Source organism: Lepidochelys olivacea (assembly GCF_965140295.1).
Source record: "Lepidochelys olivacea isolate rLepOli2 genome assembly, chromosome: 1".
Taxonomy (NCBI): Eukaryota; Metazoa; Chordata; order Testudines; family Cheloniidae; genus Lepidochelys; species Lepidochelys olivacea.
In genome coordinates this window covers 12138508-12157976 of record NC_140411.1, presented here as the reverse complement: position 1 = coordinate 12157976, position 19469 = coordinate 12138508, and the positions used below count along the sequence as shown (strand labels likewise).

Sequence of the window (19469 nt, the reverse complement as noted above, 5' to 3'; positions counted from 1 at the left end):
TCTATTCTCAGTGCTAACTAAGACGTTTCTATGCTGTTCCAGACATCTAATACACCCTTCTTTTCCAATGCTGTCTGAGTCACTGAGGTTGGGGGTACATTGCTTCCTTTGGGTATGCAAGTCTCCCCCAGGTGGCCAATTCGAGTGGGCTCACTGAGTGAAATGGGTGCTGAAGGCTCTGAAGTTTGGACTCAGGAGGCAGTGAAGCTACAGGGTTTACTCCAGTGAGAGAATGTGACCCTAGGGGGTTAATACTCTAAAGGGCTCCTCCCAGGGACTGTTACAGAGCTGTGCAAGAGCACTAGACCTGTGGCTCCGTAACATTGAGTCTCTCTCTCTCTGCCCCTCAATTTGAGCCAGCATCTGGAAAAGTCCTGCCCCTTTGGATGGGGTGCTGAGAACATGCATACTTCATGCATCTGATGAAGTGAGCTGTAGCTCACGAAAGCTTATGCTCTAATAAATTGGTTAGTCTCTAAGGTGCCACAAGTACTCCTTTTCTTTTTACATGGGGAAATAGTTTTACTTTGTGTAATGACCCATCCACTCCCAATCTTTATTCAAGCCAAAGTTAATTGTATCCAGTTTGCAAATTAATTTCAATTCAGCAGTCTCTTATTGGAGTCTGTTTTTGAAGTCTTTTTGTTGAAGAATTGCCACTTTTAGGTCTGTAATCGAGTAACCAGTGTGTGAAGTGTTCTCCGACTGGTTTTTGAATGTGATAATTCTTGATGTCTGATTTGTGTCCATTTATTCTTTTACGTAGAGACTATCCAGTCTGGCCAATGTACATGGCAGAGGGGCATTGCTGGCACATATCACATTGGTAGATGTGCAGGTGAACGAGTCTCTGATAGTGTGGCTGAGGTGATTAGGCCCTATGATGGTGTCCCCTGAATAGATATGTGGACACAATTGGCAACGGGCTTTGTTGCAAGGATAGGTTCCTGGGTTAGTGTTTTTGTTGTGTGGTGTGTGGTTGCTGGTGAGTACTTGCTTCAGGTTGGGGGGCTGTCTGTCAGGCCAGGAACCTATCCTTGCAACAAAGCCCGTTGCCAACTGATGGTGTCCCCTGAATAGATATGTGGACACCACATAAAAAGTGAACCGTACAGGTGCAAAAGCCCAGAAGGCAATTTTTTTCTTATGATTTTGGGGGTCATTACACACAGTAAAACTATTTCCCCATGTTTATTCCCTCCGTTCCCTCCCACCCCCGGCTCACCTGCTGGTAATAGCTCACCTTACCTGATCACTCTTGTTACAGTCTGTATGGTAACACCCATTGTTTCATGTTCTCTGTGTATATAAAATCTCCCCGCTGTATTTTCCACTACATGCATCCGATGAAGTGAGCTGTAGCTCATGAAGTTTATGCGCAAATAAATTTTAGTCTCTATGGTGCCACAAGTCCTCCTTTTCTTTTTGCGGATACAGACTAACACGGCTGCTACTTTGAAACCTGTTTTAGATTATGTTAATCTTCATGGGGTGTTTGCATGCTGAAAACATCACATTGAAATGAATAGGCCACTTCACACCTTTTCAGACCCTCCTGTGCTGTCAGTGGATGTGTAAAGGAGTCCTTCCCATCCTCACTTCCTGTTTAAAGGACACTTCTGACTGCTCTAAAATCTGCATGCTTGCCCTGATTTTCTTGAAATTAGCTGGTTTCAGAGTAGCAGCCGTGTTAGTCTGTATTCTCAAAAAGAAAAGGCGTACTAGTGGCACCTTAGAGACTAACCAATTTATTTGAGCATAAGCTTTCGTGAGCTACAGCTCACTTCAAGCTGTAGCTCACAAAAGCTTATGCTCAAATAAATTGGTTAGTCTCTAAGGTGCCACTAGTACTCCTTTTCTTTTTGAAATTAGCTATGACTCAGGTGAGTGCAGAGCAGAGTAGGGTTGGTGATTCAAAGTTGGGTCATATGAGCTAGGGTTTCCAGAGATATAATCTGGGAGGAAAAAAATAGCCATTTTTCAAAAAATTGGTGGTTTTTGTTTTTTGGGTTTTTTGGTTATGTTTGGTTTTTTTGCCCTGAGGTAGAGATCAAACTGTTGTTGTGATGCAGGTCAAAATGGTCTCAGTCAGTTTTGATCTCAGGTTTTGCATGGCACCTGCTAATTCTCTGGGGGACTCTGGAAAAATTGCTGCCCCAACAGACCCACTCCTTGGCTGTATTTGGCTCTGCAGCAACTTCTGCCTTAATTTCCCCCACCTTCTTTTTGCCTTTCTTCAGCGGAGAGGATGAGCGAACAAACACATGACCAATAAATAGGTATGTTGCTTAACACGCTTACTGGAAGGTGCTCAGATACTATGACAATGAGTGCAGTATAAAAACTTCCGTAGTACAGAATCAGTGTTGGCACTTGGTTTAGCTACAGTAGTGATAGTGATGATGGAACTTCTGAAGGAAAAAAGTCTAGTGGCCTTGTTTGCTAATAAATGTTTTGCTGTAAAGGAAATTATAGTCAGTCACTTGGCTTTTTGACCTGTGTGGTGTTGAGTTCGGAGCCGTTCATGCTCCGAACGCCTGAAAACTGCATGCTGCCTTTGTGTTTTGGGTCTGCTGAAAGTGTGAGTGAGCTTGGATTGGCTGACAGAATAAACGTTCTTGGCAGGAAGTGTAAAGTTTCATTTTATGCACTAGGGAATCAGTCTTTCCTAGTGCTGTATCATGTGAATTATTTTTTCTGTGTGGGTTATTGAAAGTCAAACTGGTTGGTATTTACTCTGTAAAGGCTCTATTTTTGGTTGTTTACTTTCTGTGGTTAGGCATGCTACTGTGATGATCTCGAGGAGCCAGCTAAAGCTTACTTCTGAAGCAGAAAGGCTTTTGATTTAATCTCTGTTCGTTGAGTACTTTCAATCTTCTTTGTTCTGGGATTTTAACTACATTAGAGATAAGGTATAGTGGGAGTATGTTAAATGGGTAATCCTGATTTACTAAAAAATGTTAACTGCTTCATTCCCAAAGCAGTACTTTAAATGGTCTTTAGTGTAATTTTAAATTTGTTTCCTTTTAAGGTGTTCCATTGAAGTCTTTATTCTAAATATACCCTGTACTCCTTGGCACCAAAGTTTTGTGATTGAACAGGAGGTCATACAAAAAGAAAAGGAGTACTTGTGGCACCTTAGAGACTAACCAATTTATTTGAGCATGAGCTTTCGTGAGCTACAGCTCACTCACAAAGGCCTGATCCAGAGAAGTGCCCAGCAGCCACTAATATTCGCTCTCTTGGGGGATTGTGAATGCTTAGCACTTTTCTGGATTAGGCCCAGGAATGCAGTATAAATCTGCAGCAAGCATTAGTTTCTAGGCATTCTAATTACGTTTAGTATGTTACTGAAATCTACCTCCAAAGATTCTTCTAACAGTGCTAGAAACACTATTGCTCTTTTAAAATTAATATCAGAAACACAAAATCCTGAGCCAAATCGGGGTTGGGTCAGAGTAGGAGAAAATTCTAGCCTGTGTATGTCTGGCTAAACATCAGATATTCAGCAAATTGATATTTTTCTAAAGCTACCTGCCCTCATGTATGATCAAGTGGCTTTGGTGCTCTAAAGGTTTCAGTGGTGTCTGAACTTTCTAAAGTTCTCAGTGTACCACAAAGTGGTGTATAATAACTAAATGGTTAATGGTCCATATAATTATTATGGAAGTGTTTGAAAGCAGTCAGTGGTGATGCTGGGAATCAAAAGCAGAGAGAAGTTCCAAAAGGAAATGGGATTTCAAGTAATTCTTGTAGTTTAAATATTGGCAATACTCTGGGCTCTCCCTGTCAGCTTTCTCCTGTAGCACTGGCACAAAGTACAAATGTTGACAAGCTGGGAGTAATTCAGCCCACTCACATCTCAGATTTGGGGTCTCTTGCTGGCTAACTGATATTTAAATGAGGTGGTGAAAAGAATTCCCTTATCGTGGATATTGTAACATGTCATAAGTGCCAGGTAAAACTCCCACATGACTTTTAAAGATATAAAACAACTGTTGTTTTCCCACACAGTGAATATGCTCCATATGAACAATTTTCGTACGTAAACAGTTTTTGTAGGTTTAATCCCTAGTCTGTAGAAGTAGGTGCAGTATGAAAAACCTGCCACACTTTGGAGGAGAGTATTATCATTTAGATTGTGGTAGCACCCAACCGTGCAAGGGACTTTCTAAACACAGACCGAGATGAGCTCTCTGCCCTAGAGAGCTCACACTCCGCAAAGACTAAGGCCTGGTTTACACTGCCAAGTTTTTTTCGCTAAAAGGCAGCTTTTGGCGATGAAACAGCAGAGGTGTACACACTGCAAAGCCATTTTTTGCAACGAAACTCCTCAGTAGCAGCGCTGTAATAAAACCACCACCATGAGGGTGATAAGACTTTTTGTGCAAATGTTTTATTGCCAAAGTGCCAGTGTAAACACCTTGCTTTCTTTTATCACTGTCATTGGCCTCGGGAGATGTCCAACAGTGCCTGCCGTGACAGCACTGCTCATTGTTTTGAACCCAGCAACCTTGCATGCATGTGCTTCTTCCCATTCAAAGCTCCCTTCTGGCAGCTGGCATTCTGCTCTGTGCTGGGAAACAGAGCAAATCTTCAACATGGAACGTTCCTGCTGTCTCCCACACTACGAACACGCAGGGGTGGAGGGGTGTGTGTGTGAGAGAGAGAGAGAGACACTCTGTGCTGTGCAGATCCAGAGAGGGAGCTGGGGGCTGATGTCAGGGTTTCTCTCTTCACTCTGCCTCAGGACAGATTGCTTTTGGTGGCTGTCTGAACTTAGGACACAGCATGCCAACACACTCACTCTCCCCCAACACACAGTCTCTCTCTCTCCACCTTCATACACACGCTCCCTGTCACACATTCTTCCCCCCACATACTTCAGTTGAAAAGCAGATGGTAATCTAGTAGGATGCCCATGGAACAATGGGATTGAGAAACCTGCTCCATGAGGCATTCATAGAATCATAGAATATCAGGGTTGGAAGGGACCTCAGGAGGTCATCTAGTCCAACCCCCTGCTCAAAGCAGGACCAATCCCCAACAATTGCAAACTGTTCCCAAAGCACCCTGCAGCCAGTTGCACAGTGGGATAGCTACCACAGTGCACTGCTTTCTTTGTCATTGCAAGAGCTGCTAGCGTGGATGCGCTCCAGCCAGGGTTGTTCCTAGGGGGTGTGGGGCCTAGGACAAATCAGCCTCCTCGCCGGCAGCCCGGCGGCCGCTCGCCTCCTCACCCCCCTCACATGCCGCTTTCCTTCTTACTGTCTGCCCACCCGCCTGCCTGCCGCTTACCTCCCCGCCGTCCACCCGGTGTGCCACCTGTCCACCGCTTTACTCGCAGTCCATCTGCCCACCCGCGGCCTCATCCCCCTCCCACCTGTCTGTCTGCCGCTCGCCTCCACACTCACCTCCTCACCCTGCTTGCCCAGCCACCTCCCTGCCTGCCTCTTCTCCTGAATATCAGGACAAATGGTGTCCTGATCACACATCGGTTGGGATGCAGGACAAAGGGCTAAATATCGGGACAATCTCTATTTTATCAAAGCGCGGGGGCCCCCCAAAGCGCAGGACCCAGGGCAGTTGCCCTGATTCGCCCTACTCAAAGGATGGCTCTGGCTCCAGTGACACGAGGAGCACAGTGTGGGCATGCAACGGCAGCTTGTTTTAAAGCGATTTAATAAAAGTGGTCTAACTTTTGGCAGAAAAACTTGGCAATGTAGACATAGCCTCAGGCAGTTGTTGGAGAGAGGAGACCGGATATAACATATTAACAGTGTGACCAGGCTAGTGATAGGCCCCCATCATTCTGCCCCAAGAATGAGCAGTTAACTGCTCATTTATGTGCAAAGAAGGATTTGAAAGCTGGGAGTGGCCTAAGGATGCTGGAGCTGGGCATTGCTGTGGGGAAGGAAGCAAAAGGGATAAATGGTGGCATGAAGGACAGGGAGGGGAATTTAGGCCATTTCTAGGCTACTGCTTATGTCAGCAAAACGTATGTCACTCAGGAGTGGGAAAAAAACCACCTCCCTGAATGACAAGTTTCACCAGTATAAGCGGTAGCATGCATAGCGCTATGTCAGCAGGAGAATTTCTCCTAAGTGGTTAATTTAAATTACGCAAACAACATTGACCAATCTTGTAACTAACAAGTCACATTTTGGGGAAGGAGGGAATCCGAGATGAAGGTGGAGGAGAGGAACTCAGGACAATTGTTAATGGTAAATTCAGTTAATTTAGGTTTCGGAGTAGCAGCCGTGTTAGTCTGTATTTGCAAAAAGAAAAGGAGTACTTGTGGCACCTTAGAGACTAACCAATTTATTTGAGCATAAGCTTTCGTGAGCTACGACTCACTTCATTGGATCTAATTCATCGGATTAATTCATCTAAATTAATTTAGAGATTACCTAAATGGAAGTGAGCAGCTGCACCACTTCTGCTAGGGGCCAAGAAATTGCCTAATATACGTTCTCCCACTACTATAGAGTAGCAGCACTGTCAATCCCAAGCATTCAAAAATGAATCAGTCCCCCAAAATTATAAGAAAAAAATTGCCTTCTGGGCTTTTGCACCTGTAGGGTTCACTTTTTATGTGGTGTCCACATATCTATTCAGGGGACACCATCATAGGGCTTAATCACATCAGCCACACCATAAAGGCTCATTCACCTGCACATCTACCAATGTGATCTATGTCATCATGTGTCAGCAATGCCCCTCTGCCATGTACATTGGTCAAACTGGACAGTCTCTACGTAAAAGAATAAATGGACACAAATCAGATGTCAAGAATTATAACATTCAAAAACCAGTTGGAGAACACTTCAATTTCTCTGGTCACTCGATTACAGACCTAAAAGTAGCCATAAACTTAAAAAACTTCAAAACAAAAACATAAAAAACTTCAAAAACAGACTCCAGTGAGAGACTGCTGAATTGGAATTAATTTGCAAACTGGATACAATTAACTTAGGCTTGAATAGAGACTGGAAGTGGATGGGTCATTACACAAAGTAAAACTATTTCCCTATGTTTATTCCCCCATTCCCCCCCACTGTTCCTCAGATGTTCTTGTGAACTGTTGGAAATGGCCCACCTTGATTATTACTACAAAAGGTTTCCCCCCCCCTGCTCTGCTGCTGGTAATAGCTCACCTTACTGGATCACTCTCGTTACAGTGTGTACACCCATTGTTTCATGTTCTCTATGTATATAAATCTCCCCACTGTATTTTCCACTGAATGCATCCGATGAAGTGAGCTGTAGCTCACGAAACCTTATGCTCCAATAAATTTGTTAGTCTCTAAGGTGCCACAAGTACTCCTGTTCTTTTTAAAACTGTTACTTGCTTGGAAGCTGAGATTCTCACAATCCCATGACTCCAGGAGCTGGGGCTTTAAGAAAACCCAGAACATAGAGGCTCATGATAAAATCACAAGAGTTGGCAGCACTGAAATAGATTAATGCAATTGTCCCTTAACCGAAGCAATTTAAAAAATGAAACCACCTTTGTGAGAGAACATGGATATTCCACCTAAATTCACACTGCAGTCAAGAGGATGAGAAAGATAAAAGCTGTGTGAACAGAACATACTGAGCATCAGATAAGCGTGTTAACTAGCCAGTCAGAAATCCTGTGCCTGAAATTTGTGCTGGCTTGAACTATCCTGAGCTTGTTAGCATCTGTGCTGTGCCAGTTTCTGCATGGGGGAGGGAGGGAAGCTGATATACAGAACCCTGAACATATCAGGGTTTTTGAAAAGTTCAAGGGAAATCTCAGTCCAAAGACTGCAGAGGCAAGAATCTCAGGATTTGTAAGTGTGAAATGGAAATTATACATCGTTGTATCATTTATGCAAAGATGGGCAAAATTTTACCTCTCAGTTTGACTAAAATAAATGTTAGATTTTGTCTCTGCATTAGTCTTCCAATCTGTTGGGGCCTGTACGAGCTATTTTAATATAATGTAAGCAATAATACATGGTGCTGCTGACCTGCCTATGCGATCTAGCTTGGGTGGATGGAGTCAGGGTTAAATAAGCTTTGCTCATTTCTCTTTGACATTTTCCAGTGGTTCATGATCACCCCATTCACAGCTAAGTGAAAATCCTTTACAGAAGTCGAATGGGGCTCAATCTTGACATTGCTTCTATTCAGCATTTTGTGAAGCTTCAGAGGGTGACTATGAGATGCCATGGCCTATGATTCCATCAGTATGCAGAAAGAACATAACTTTCTTCTTAGGGTATGTGTTTGTGTGAATCCCACTCTAGGTGCACCTGCACATTATGTGCACAGGATTGGGATCTGTGAATAGCAGTGTCAATTGGGCCATGCTTGGCAGTGAATGTTACTTAAAGGGCAAAGCAGCTGCATCCATTCCTCTCTTCTCTTACCACCTGTGTCAGCCCAAAACCCCTTGGCAGAACTACTCTGATAAATTGGGATTAATTCCCTTCACATAGCCCCCCCCTTTGATTTGAGTTACCAAAAACCCACAAAAGATTTAAATTTAAAACTTTTCCTCAGCTCTTTGCATCCTTGTCTGGGCCTAAAATGGTAGATTCAAAATCCTTTGGTTTCAAACAGTGTCTGTTCTGCCAAGGAGTCATTCCTGTTACAGACTGCCACAGCAACTGTCTCTCTTGGTGAGATCCATGTGCCAGATTGTCCTGGTTGAAAAGGAATTGGGTTATACCGAGTAGCAAAGTCCAGGGACACTCAGCTTAAGCTATGCTTTCTCAAACAATCAGTAAGGGAATTCAGACACAATCAAGGATCAACCTCCAAATGGATCTAATCTCTTCTATGTCCCAGTCTACTGGTGCCCCTGATAGGGGACCTCTGAAGACAACCTTGGTACCAACAGCCACTTGGGCATAGAGGACTAGTACTATCACCTCACTGAGGCAAGGGAAATTCTGAACATCGGGATAGATATGGCTCCTTGCACTGACCCCCCCCTTCTTCCCACAAGAAGTTCAAACCCTTTCTCTCCTCCCAGAAACAGAGCACTAATCCCGCTTGTTCAGTAGGGGCAGATGATGCTGGCTCTGTCTCCAGCTCCCCATTGAAGAGGCACAAGTCACTTGGTGCCTACACCTGACAATACTGTTGGCAATCAGCCATTGGCACCTGCATAGACACTATACTGTCACCAATACAGACAATGGATACATTAATGGTACTGGCCAATTCAATGTTAGAGGAAGATATGTCATGTCTCTGACATCACCCTCAGCACCGATGACACTACACTTGGCTCTCCAGCATTAGGGTACAGAAGTCACCTCAAAGATTGGCACCACCTCTGGAGGAGACTTATCGCTCATATCCATCACCAGGGACATACCTTCTCTCTGCTGTCTAGTAGGGAGTCTTCTCGGAAGGTCTCTGTCTAAACACAGGGACACATACTGCAGAGCCTTGACTCATCTGTCTTAGCCATGGTAATGGTCTGGTCAGCCTTACCAGACAGAACCAGCTTTATCGCTACAATGCTCCACCTTAGCAATAGGCATATACTGGGGATCTAAATCTAGAGCAGCCAGGAGCCAATCTCCCTCCTACCACTTAAGCAAATATAGGTCACATTCCTCTTCTGCTGGAGGAACAGGCAGGTCTAAAGCATCCTGAGCAACACCCTCCTTAATCTTCTCTCAGAGACACGTCACTGTCCTCTCCTGACAAGTTTCTTCAACTCCTGGACTGATTTCTGATGACTTTAGAGCATTCCATGAAGCTGCTACTCTCATGTTGCAGAGACACTCAAAATAGAGACCTAGTAATTGAAGCAAAAGCTTGTGAGCTTTGAAACACTCCTTGAAGAATCGCACTGTGAATTAATGAAGGCATCTTAGAACCAACCTAGACCCTTGTGGCAGATATCAGCAACTTTACCACCAACAGCTAGAGGCAGAAATGAAGTATCAAATGGCTGGAGCATCTTTGCATCTGTCCAACACTGGATTCTTTAGAGGTCTCTGCAGTCCAGGACAAGACCAGTGTGCAAACACACAAGTAAATTAGCTGCCATTGAAAGAGAGGCTTATTTGTCAGCAACACTCAGTTTGCTCATCGCAGTTATCAAGCCTTATTTACAAAATACCCTATCCTAAATGAGATAATTGTACCCCCTTCTTGGCTGAACTTCAGGAATCCAGAGTTAAAAGCCATCATTGCTGAAGGCCAGCTTGTGGCAAAAGCATCTTTACAGGCAGCCATAGATCCCTGGCCATGGTGGAGACTATGTGCAGAGAGTCATGATTACAGGCCTCTGGAATCCCTTGGGAGCTGCAAAACAAAGTTAAGGACTTACTTAAGGGTACAGACCCTTATGTATCGCACATACAGATGATGCAGTTACATTCCCTAAAAGGCACCTGGGCTATGCTTTGCTCATTGGGTCTCTACATCTCTACCCCAAATTGCAAGCTTTAAATACCAAGGGAAATCCATACAGAAGACACCTGCATACCCTCAACAATGGTTTTCTGCATACCCACCTGGAAAGAGGTAGAGCTTTTCTTGGAGGAGACCATCTTTCTCGGTCTCTGGTTAACTTTCATCTGCTTTTCAGACCGTAGGTTTGATACCCATCAGACAAGCAATCCACAAATGCTACCTTTTGGATGCTGGCTTGCTTTCTTCCATCAGGCTTGGTCTGCAGTAAAAGAAGTGCTGAAAGTTGTCTCATAAGGCTATTCCATCCAGTTTGTCCTTGCCTCCTACCCATCTCTCTTCAGAGATCCTTCTGATGAAAATAAACTAAAAGTGGCTTCTCTGGTGCCTCTAGGAGAGCTACCTTTTTGGAATTTAGTGGAAATATTTTGTTCTTGATATCTCCTTATTCCAAAGAAGAAAGGGGGGCCTTGTCCGATCCAGTTTTGAGATTCAGAATGGTAATGTTTGCCGCCATATGTTCTCTTCATGCTCAAGATTGGTTTGTGGCTCTCTGCCTTCACAGCACTCAATTTCATATCTCAATCCATCCAACCTACGGTGGATGATCTAGAATTCACAGTAGGGCCCAGTCATTACCAATATGAAGTGCTGTTATTTGGTCTCTCCACAGCAAAAATATTTTATAAAATGCCTAATTGTTGTGGCAACACATCTAAGGAGATACGGCATTCACATTTTCCATATCTGGATGATTGGCTGAATTCAGACAGCTGAGCCGCATGGTAAACTATGAAAAATCTGCCTACCTATCAGAGCTTTTAGAAACAGTAATCTATTCAAAATCAGCAAAAATATATTTTCCCAAGTACAGATTTTGCTCTATCCAGGTGGTTGACATCACAGAAAAAACCTGCGACAAACTTGCACATATGTGACATTACTAATCAGACTTCACCTACATGCATTAAAGGCTGGCTAAGGTCAATGTATCACACTGCAAAACATCAAATAAGCATGCCAGTTCTACTCCGAGCTCCCAGTCTGTCAGTACCAAACAGGTGGTCAGACCAGCTTGTTACCCTTCTCCACACTACTGCCTACAAAGACATTGATCACAGATGCATCAGGAACAGGGTGCAGTGCATACCTGGACCCACCTCCATATACAAGGACCTTGGTCCCAAAGGGGCATGAGGCTACGCATAAAATCTTGTCATGATCTACCCCTTTCTGGGCACACCCCATATTTATCAGGGTCTCTGGATCACTAGTGCAGCCTTTTTACCTTCCTAGTTGTCTTAGCCTAATATTTATAGGCACGTATCCTGTCTTGGCTACTTTTCCTAATTCTGTTTTCGAGGGCCCTGCAGCTCCCTTCCAAAACCCACCAACTGACTACACTTCCAACTGCTTGGTTTGATAAACAGTAAATTTATTTAACCCGAATAGACATAACACAAACAAAACAATGGTCAGTAACCTTTCTAGTTCTTACACTGAAAGGGATATACTAAGCATTTGAGAACCTAGTGGAGATTTCTCTCCTCACAGAAGCTACCCAAAGAATCTTCTCTCCCTCTCTCCAGGAGTCAACTGCTAATCCTCCAAATTAACCCCCCCCCCCCCCGCCAACAAATTGCAAGCTGTCATGACTGACCCTTTCCACAATATTCCGTAAAGATAAGGTGGTTGTTGAGACCTCATCCCAAATTTATTCCTGAACTTGTCACACTTATTTGAACCAATCTACTTGTCTTTATTCCAAAACCCCATTCCTCTCCAGTGGAGTAAAATTTCCCCTGCTTTAGATGTTTTTCGGACTGTGATAGGATGGAGCCCTTCAGACACTTCCAGTCTTTTTTTTTTTTTTTTTTGCCGGGGGGGGGGGCGGCGGGGGGTTTGCCATTTCTCATGCTTCTAAGGGACGTGTAGTTTCCCAGATAATAACTGAACCTAAATGGATTACAGTGCATTTCAGGCTGCTATCACATGGCTGGTATCAAAGCTTATTCCACAAGAGGGCAGACTGCCTCTCCTGTGTGCTTTAGAAACAGCCACATAGCTGAATTTTGTAAGGCAGTTAGTGGCAAGCAGGACTCCTCAATCCTATCTTCCAGATGGGACTCTGCTTATCGGTCATTTAGAATTGGAGATGTATCTTAGCTGACATCTGGAAGAACCACAGTTACTATAAGAAAAGGAGTACTTGTGGCACTTTAGAGACTAACCAATTTATTTGAGCATAAGCTTTCGTGAGCTACAGCTCACTTCATCGGATGCATACTGTGGAAAGTGTAGAAGATCTTTTTATATACACACAAAGCATGAAAAAATACCTCCTCCCACCTCACTTTCCTGCTGGTAATAGCTTATCTAAAGTGACCACTCTCCTTACAATGTGTATGATAATCAAGGTGGGCCATTTCCAGCACAAATCCAGGGTTTGACAAAAACGTCTGGGGGGGGGAGGTAGGAAAAAACAAGGGGAAATAGGTTACCTTGCATAATGACTTAGCCACTCCCAGTCTCTATTCAAGCCTAAGTTAATTGTATCCAATTTGCAAATGAATTCCAATTCAACAGTTTCTCGCTGGAGTCTGGATTTGACGTTTTTTTGCTGTAATATCACAAATTTCATGCCTGTAATCGCGTGACCTATCAGAGGCTCGTTCACCTGCACATCCACCAATGTGATCTATGCCATCATGTGCCAGCAATGCCCCTCTGCCATGTACATTGGTCAAACTGGACAGTCTCTACATAAAAGAATAAATGGACACAAATCAGATGTCAAGAATTTTAACATTCATAAACCAGTCGGAGAACACTTCAATCTCTCTGGTCACGCAATTACAGGCATGAAAGTTGTGATATTACAACAAAAAAACTTCAAATCCAGACTCCAGCGAGAGACTGCTGAATTGGAATTCATTTGCAAATTGGATACAATTAACTTAGGCTTGAATAGAGACTGGGAGTGGCTAAGTCATTACGCAAGGTAACCTATTTCCCCTTGTTTTTTCCTTACCCCCCCTCTCCCCTCCGACGTTCTTGTTAAACCCTGGATTTGTGCTGGAAATGGCGCACCTTGATTATCATACACATTCTGAGGAGAGTGGTCACTTCAGATAAGCTATTACCAGCAGGAGAGTGGGATGGGAGGAGGTATTTTTTCATGCTCTGTGTGTATATAAAAAGATCTTCTACACTTTCCACAGTATGCATCCGATGAAGTGAGCTGTAGCTCACGAAAGCTTATGCTCAAATAAATTGGTTAGTTACTAAGGTGCCACAAGTCCTCCTTTTCTTTTTGCGAATACAGACTAACATGGCTGTTACTCTGAAACCAGTTACTATAAGGTAAGTAACCGTTCTGTCTTCTAGTGCAGGCAGTGCCATCTCCCGTATCCTCCACTGTCTGAAGGAAACCGGAAGCTTTGAGAAGAGTAGTTGGTTCAAGCTTGATCCATTAAGATGGTGACGTTATAGGAAAACACTTCGGAATTGGCAGCTTTACATTCTCATTCTAAGAGAGGGCCACTCAGCACTGGGGATCAAAATGGTGCTTACTGGATGCATCAGTGCTCCTAGATATAGTTGCTACACACCAACAATTGCCAAAAACAACTTCTAATATCTAAATAATAAATAACTTAATATTCAGACCATCGTAGACATACTTTTAATTTTAGCATTATCAGTAGTAAATATCCTATTAAAGATAAACAGGGTGAACTAAATACACTTATGGGATAACTGCTTCACCATTGGGAGTAGGTGTGTAAATCTACTTGTAATGAAAAACTGTTGTGTATGGAGTCACATTTTCTAAAGTAATGTGCAGTGTTGGAAAGATAATTTACTTTAGGTAGGAAGTGAGAACTAGTACATATTGTGTTCCGTAGATTGTGGTCTAAACACAAGCATGAGACTTAAGTGAACCACTTATATAGCAAAAAGAAAAGGAGTACTTGTGGCACCTTAGAGATTAACCAATTTATTTGAGCATAAGCTTTCGTGAGCTAAAGCTCACTTCATCGGATGTGAGCTGTAGCTCATGAAAGCTTATGCTCAAATAAATTGGTTAGTCTCTAAGTTGCCACAAGTACTCCTTTTCTTTTTGCGAATACAGACTAACACGGCTGTTACTCTGAAACTTATATAACAAAGTGTGTGTGAATTATTCAGATTTTTCTTTTATGAATTGGTTCATTATTTACAATTAATGTTGTATCCTGTGGATTAATCTCAAGTATTTGCTGCTTCAAGGATTTGTTACCTAATTTTCTGTCCATTCTGCCTGGTTATCTGTTTCTGCTCCCTGACTAGATTCTCATGGGTATTTGCAACCTTTCTCTTCCTGTGAACACTCTAGGAACAAAAATGTACTCGTACTTCAAACGCCATTAAAGCAGATTTTCTGTCTATTTGAACCAGTGTTTATCGTTTTTTATCATTTACCCAGCTCTAGTGAAACAAAAGTCCTTTTCCCCATTATTGTGGCATAATGAATTCTGAACAGAGTAATCTTTGAGCTGTATGTGCAGTATAATGGAGCTAACTCTTCATGCTTCTGTTTTACTGCAGGGAATGTACAAATACCTTGAGAGGTGTTTTTCAGACTTCAGGCAGAGAGGCTTCGTTGTTGGATATGACACGCGAGGTCAGGTGACCAGCAGCTGCAGCAGTAAGAGGTATGAGGATTGATTCCATTTGAAAGACTAGAATTTGAAGTGTGGCTTAGAATGTGTCTCTTCATATGGGGATTTTATCAGGAATTTAGTGTATTATCTATTTAAATTTCTGTAGTGCCTAAGCATCTTAGTCATGGACCGCTCATGCTAGGCACTGTACAGATGCATAACAAAGACAGTCCTTGCCCCAAAAAAGTATACCATCTAAATGCACAAGCACTCTAAAGAGCAAGACAGTCCCATGATGCAGAAATCACGATATCTGTGTGGGACTTAAGTGTGAAAGCAAACTTAATGCTAAGCCCTTAGCTTGAATACATCAAAAAAGTGCACGACTGGTTATCGATGTGTCTGTATTGAGTTTTAGTGCAAAACTGTAGTCCCAACTCTGTCAAACTGCACATGTGATTTAAACTTTCATGGTGGGAAAAGGAGTAATTCCTCCTTCAATCCTATGTAACTATTGCGATACCTCTTGTAGCCTCATACACTGATTTGTCTCAGCAGTATGCAGGCATTAACACACACTCTCACAAATTAGGAGTCTTTTCTAATTTCATGCTTAAAAAAATCCAAACTTCTACAAATATAAAGGTGCTTGATGCTGCTGATTTAGCTCAGCCAGGCTGGTATACTACTTTAAAAAAATCTCTTTTAGTATCCTTGCCCGTTTTTTGGGTGTGGACCCCCCCACCCCCCTTGGATAGTATATGGTTTGAAATGCAGAGAAAGCATTCCTGTAACTTCATTAATTCTCACTTGATCATATTACTGCAACTCTTGCTTTACAGTATGTTACAGTACACTTACTATTACACTATCATGTGATTAAAAAATTAAATTCCACTTCACTGTTAAAAAAGTGAACAAAGTGAACATGGTATGGATCCTTAATTTTCATAGCCTGCTTGTTCACTTACAATGACCACCCCCCGCCCCATCACTTTTAATGATCAAAGTGCAAATAATTTTCTGGTTATAAATACCTGTGAAGTTGTAGTTTCAGAGATAAGAAACTGTCGATGAAATTGAACTAAAGTTCCCCCTAGCCCTAATGAAAAGATTATTTTAAAATAAGTTGTATGTCTGTCTGGCAGTAAAGCTAATGACCTGTGTGAATTTCAACTTATCAAGAAAACCCTTAATTAGAGCCACATTCTCTGTACTCGCCAAGGGACTGATCTTCTGCTCCACCACAGAACCTGATACCATACTAATGTGGAGAACTAGAAGAATTCTTTCACAACAAAGACTATACCACCCACAACTACCATGTTTCCGCCAATTAGTCATAAGAAAAAAGAAACATCTGGCTGGACTCCTCACAGAGAACGAAACAACACACTGGATCATTATGTTGATTGCTTCAGGAAAAAAAAATAACTCTGAAATCATTAACATCACATCCACCACAATCTCGCCACTGCCGAGAGGACAGGTACACAGTCCATGAAATCCAACCACAAGATAGTGATCAAACCAGTAGATAAGAGGTGCTGTCATAGTTCTCAACCTCAATGACTACATCAACAAGGCCAACTAACAACTCTGACATCACCTGCCATAAAGAAATCAAAGAAGATTGCACACTACAATTCACCCAGGAGTTTAAGGATATCATCAAATCCTTCCTTCTCGAAACAACTTCAAGAGAAACTCTACAACCTCACCCTTCGTGAACCCTGCCCCCTCCAGGGACCTATTACATGCTTCCCAAGATACACAAATAAGACGGATCTGCCTGGGTTTCCTTATCTAGCTACAATGCTCCTACTGAAGGAATATCAGGACTCTCAGAAAACATCCTCAAACAGTTCACCACACAAAGGGCCGGTTTTCTCCAGGACATGACGACTTCCACCAGAAGCTCCATAACATTAACAGCCTCCTTCAGAACACTGTCCTTGTCACCATGGATGTCACCTCCCTATCCATCAGCGTCTGTCACCCTGACTGCATTTCTGCCTGCCTCAAATATCTACAAGACTAATGAACAACTCTCAGATATCCACCTCAAACACATTGCCAAACTTATCCATTTCATCCTCACTTATAATCATTTTACATTCAACAGACACTTTGCCCAAATCATGGGTGCTGGGATGGTTCCCAAATATGCCAGCCACTTAATGGGTCACCTTAAGGAAGAATTTATGGACAAATGCACCATGAGATATATACTTGATGTGTTCATCCTCTGGACAGATGATCTAAATTTCCTCCATAACTTCACCAACCATCTGTCAAACTCTCTACAACACTCCTAAAGCACTGTCAACTTCCTGGACACCATGATCAACTTCAGCAATGGAACCCTACAGACACTATATACAAGAAACCTATGGATCACCACACTTACCTTCACAGATCTAATAACCATCCACCCACACCAAGAAATGTTCTCTACAGCCAGGTAGTTAAGTACCCCAGAATATGCTCCAAGGAGAAAGTCCAAGCCACGCCCTTAAACCACCTTCTCCAAACAAGGTATGACACTTTGTACCTCAAAGTATCACCCTGGAATCCCCATATTCACCACTGTGATATTATTATGGTATGTTTTATACAAAGTATACTTTGTGAGATATCATTTTGTAAGTCTTGATCTGCTGAACAATAATAACTATTGGGTTTTACGTATTATCGTTGTGAATTTATGAAGTATTACTATATAGGTTACTGACATATGTTGTGAGGTTGGGAACACGCACAGCCAGCCTTTGTTGTAACTAAGGAGAAGCCATCAATAGCCAGATGGCATTAATGGCTCATCAACACACAATCCAGTATCCAAAGACTTCTCGGAGAAGACATGTATGCCATGGGGGTGGACTAACCCATGTCACAGCAAAGATCATTCCACCAAGCTGGAAGAAAGTATAAAAGAGAGACAGTGACATCACTTGGCCTCTCTCTCTCTCCCCTCCCCCTCCCCAGCTCAACACCTAGAAGAATGTCTGAAGGACAAAGACTTTGAAAACTGGGGAAATTTGGCTCCAGGCTGGAAGGTAGTCCCAGCCTGGGTATTGAGGAACTGTAACCTGCTTGTACCATCTGTCAGGGTGAGAAAAGCTGTTTGCCTCAACACTTGCTTAGACTAAAAGTTGAGGGTTTAGGAAGCATGTTTATTTTTTATTTTCTTGAGGTAACTATTTCTGATCTTTATGTCTACCGCTTATAATCACTTAAAAATCTATCTTTCTGTAGTTAGCAAACTTATTTTAATGTTTTATTCTTACCAGTGAGTTTGTCTAAAGTGCTTAGGAAATCTCCTCAGGTTACAAAGGTGCATGTCCACTTCCCTATGAAGAAGTGGCTGGCTAATTGCAAGGCAGTATGGTTCTGGAGTGTAGGACTGGAGCTGGGAGGAATTGGCTGGCGCCTCTCTATTGGTTCATTAGTGGCTGTGAGATCATTCATGTATCCCTGTAGTTGGGTGTGTCCCTGCCTGTGGATGTCTCTGTAAGTGCAGTGCCTTTCAGAAGTTTGTAGCTTGACATCAGCATCACAATGTGAGGGGCATCCCAGCTTGGTGGGTTTGGAGGACATCAGTGGTCCTGCAGTCCAGGTTGCGCCCCGGGACACTGTCACACAAGGACACTCCACAGAGAAGTAGATAGCATCATAGAAAGGCCACCCAAATAGTCTATGGGAACTTACTTGGATATGGGAAAAACCCTCAGACCACATCCCTCTGTCTGAGTTGTCACCTACCACCTCACACAGGAACACATCCAGGTGTCGTCAAAAAGTTGCAGCCCATACTTGATGATGACCACATCGTGAAAGAAATCTTTCTCAAACCACCTTTTGTGTCCTTCAATCAACCCCCCCAACCTTGCTAAGCTCATCAGAAGCAAGCTCTCCACAGACCGAGACACGTCATCTCAGTGGCATTAGACACTGACAGAACAGATGCAAAACCTGTAGACAGATCTCCATCCCTACAACAATCAATTCTGCGCTGCCGCCACCCTCCTCCCCCTCCCAACACACCTTTCAAGATCCATGAGTCCTTCACAACATGGTATATCTCATCCAGTGCACTAAGTGCCCCAATAGCAACTATGTGGGTGAAACCAGACAAGTACTTTTTCAAATGAACTCACACTGAAAAATGTTAAGACAAAAACACCATATCACCTGTGGGTGAAGAACTGTCACAAAATGAACACTCTATATCTGACCTATCAGTCCTCATCCTCAAAGTAAACCTTCACAACACCTTCAAAATTTAAGCCTGGGAGCTTAAATTCATAACTTTGCTAGACAAGAATAATCATGGACTGAATAAAGGCACTGGATGAATGGTTTATTACTACAATGTGTAACCTACTAACCCTCTTTTGTCTTTTTTTTTTTTTGAGG

At 42.8% G+C, this 19469-nt stretch overlaps 1 protein-coding gene across 2 annotated transcripts in view; it reads left to right on the top strand.

Moving 5' to 3' along the window:
- Positions 1–19469, top strand: part of PGM2L1 (phosphoglucomutase 2 like 1) — a 77252-nt gene that overhangs the window by 30395 nt on the left and 27388 nt on the right. For both annotated transcript variants that reach the window (XM_084628332.1, XM_084628331.1), the window contains exon 3: positions 14995–15101. In XM_084628332.1, coding sequence (XP_084484458.1) covers positions 14995–15101 — 107 coding nt within the window. The remainder of the gene's footprint in view (positions 1–14994; positions 15102–19469) is intronic.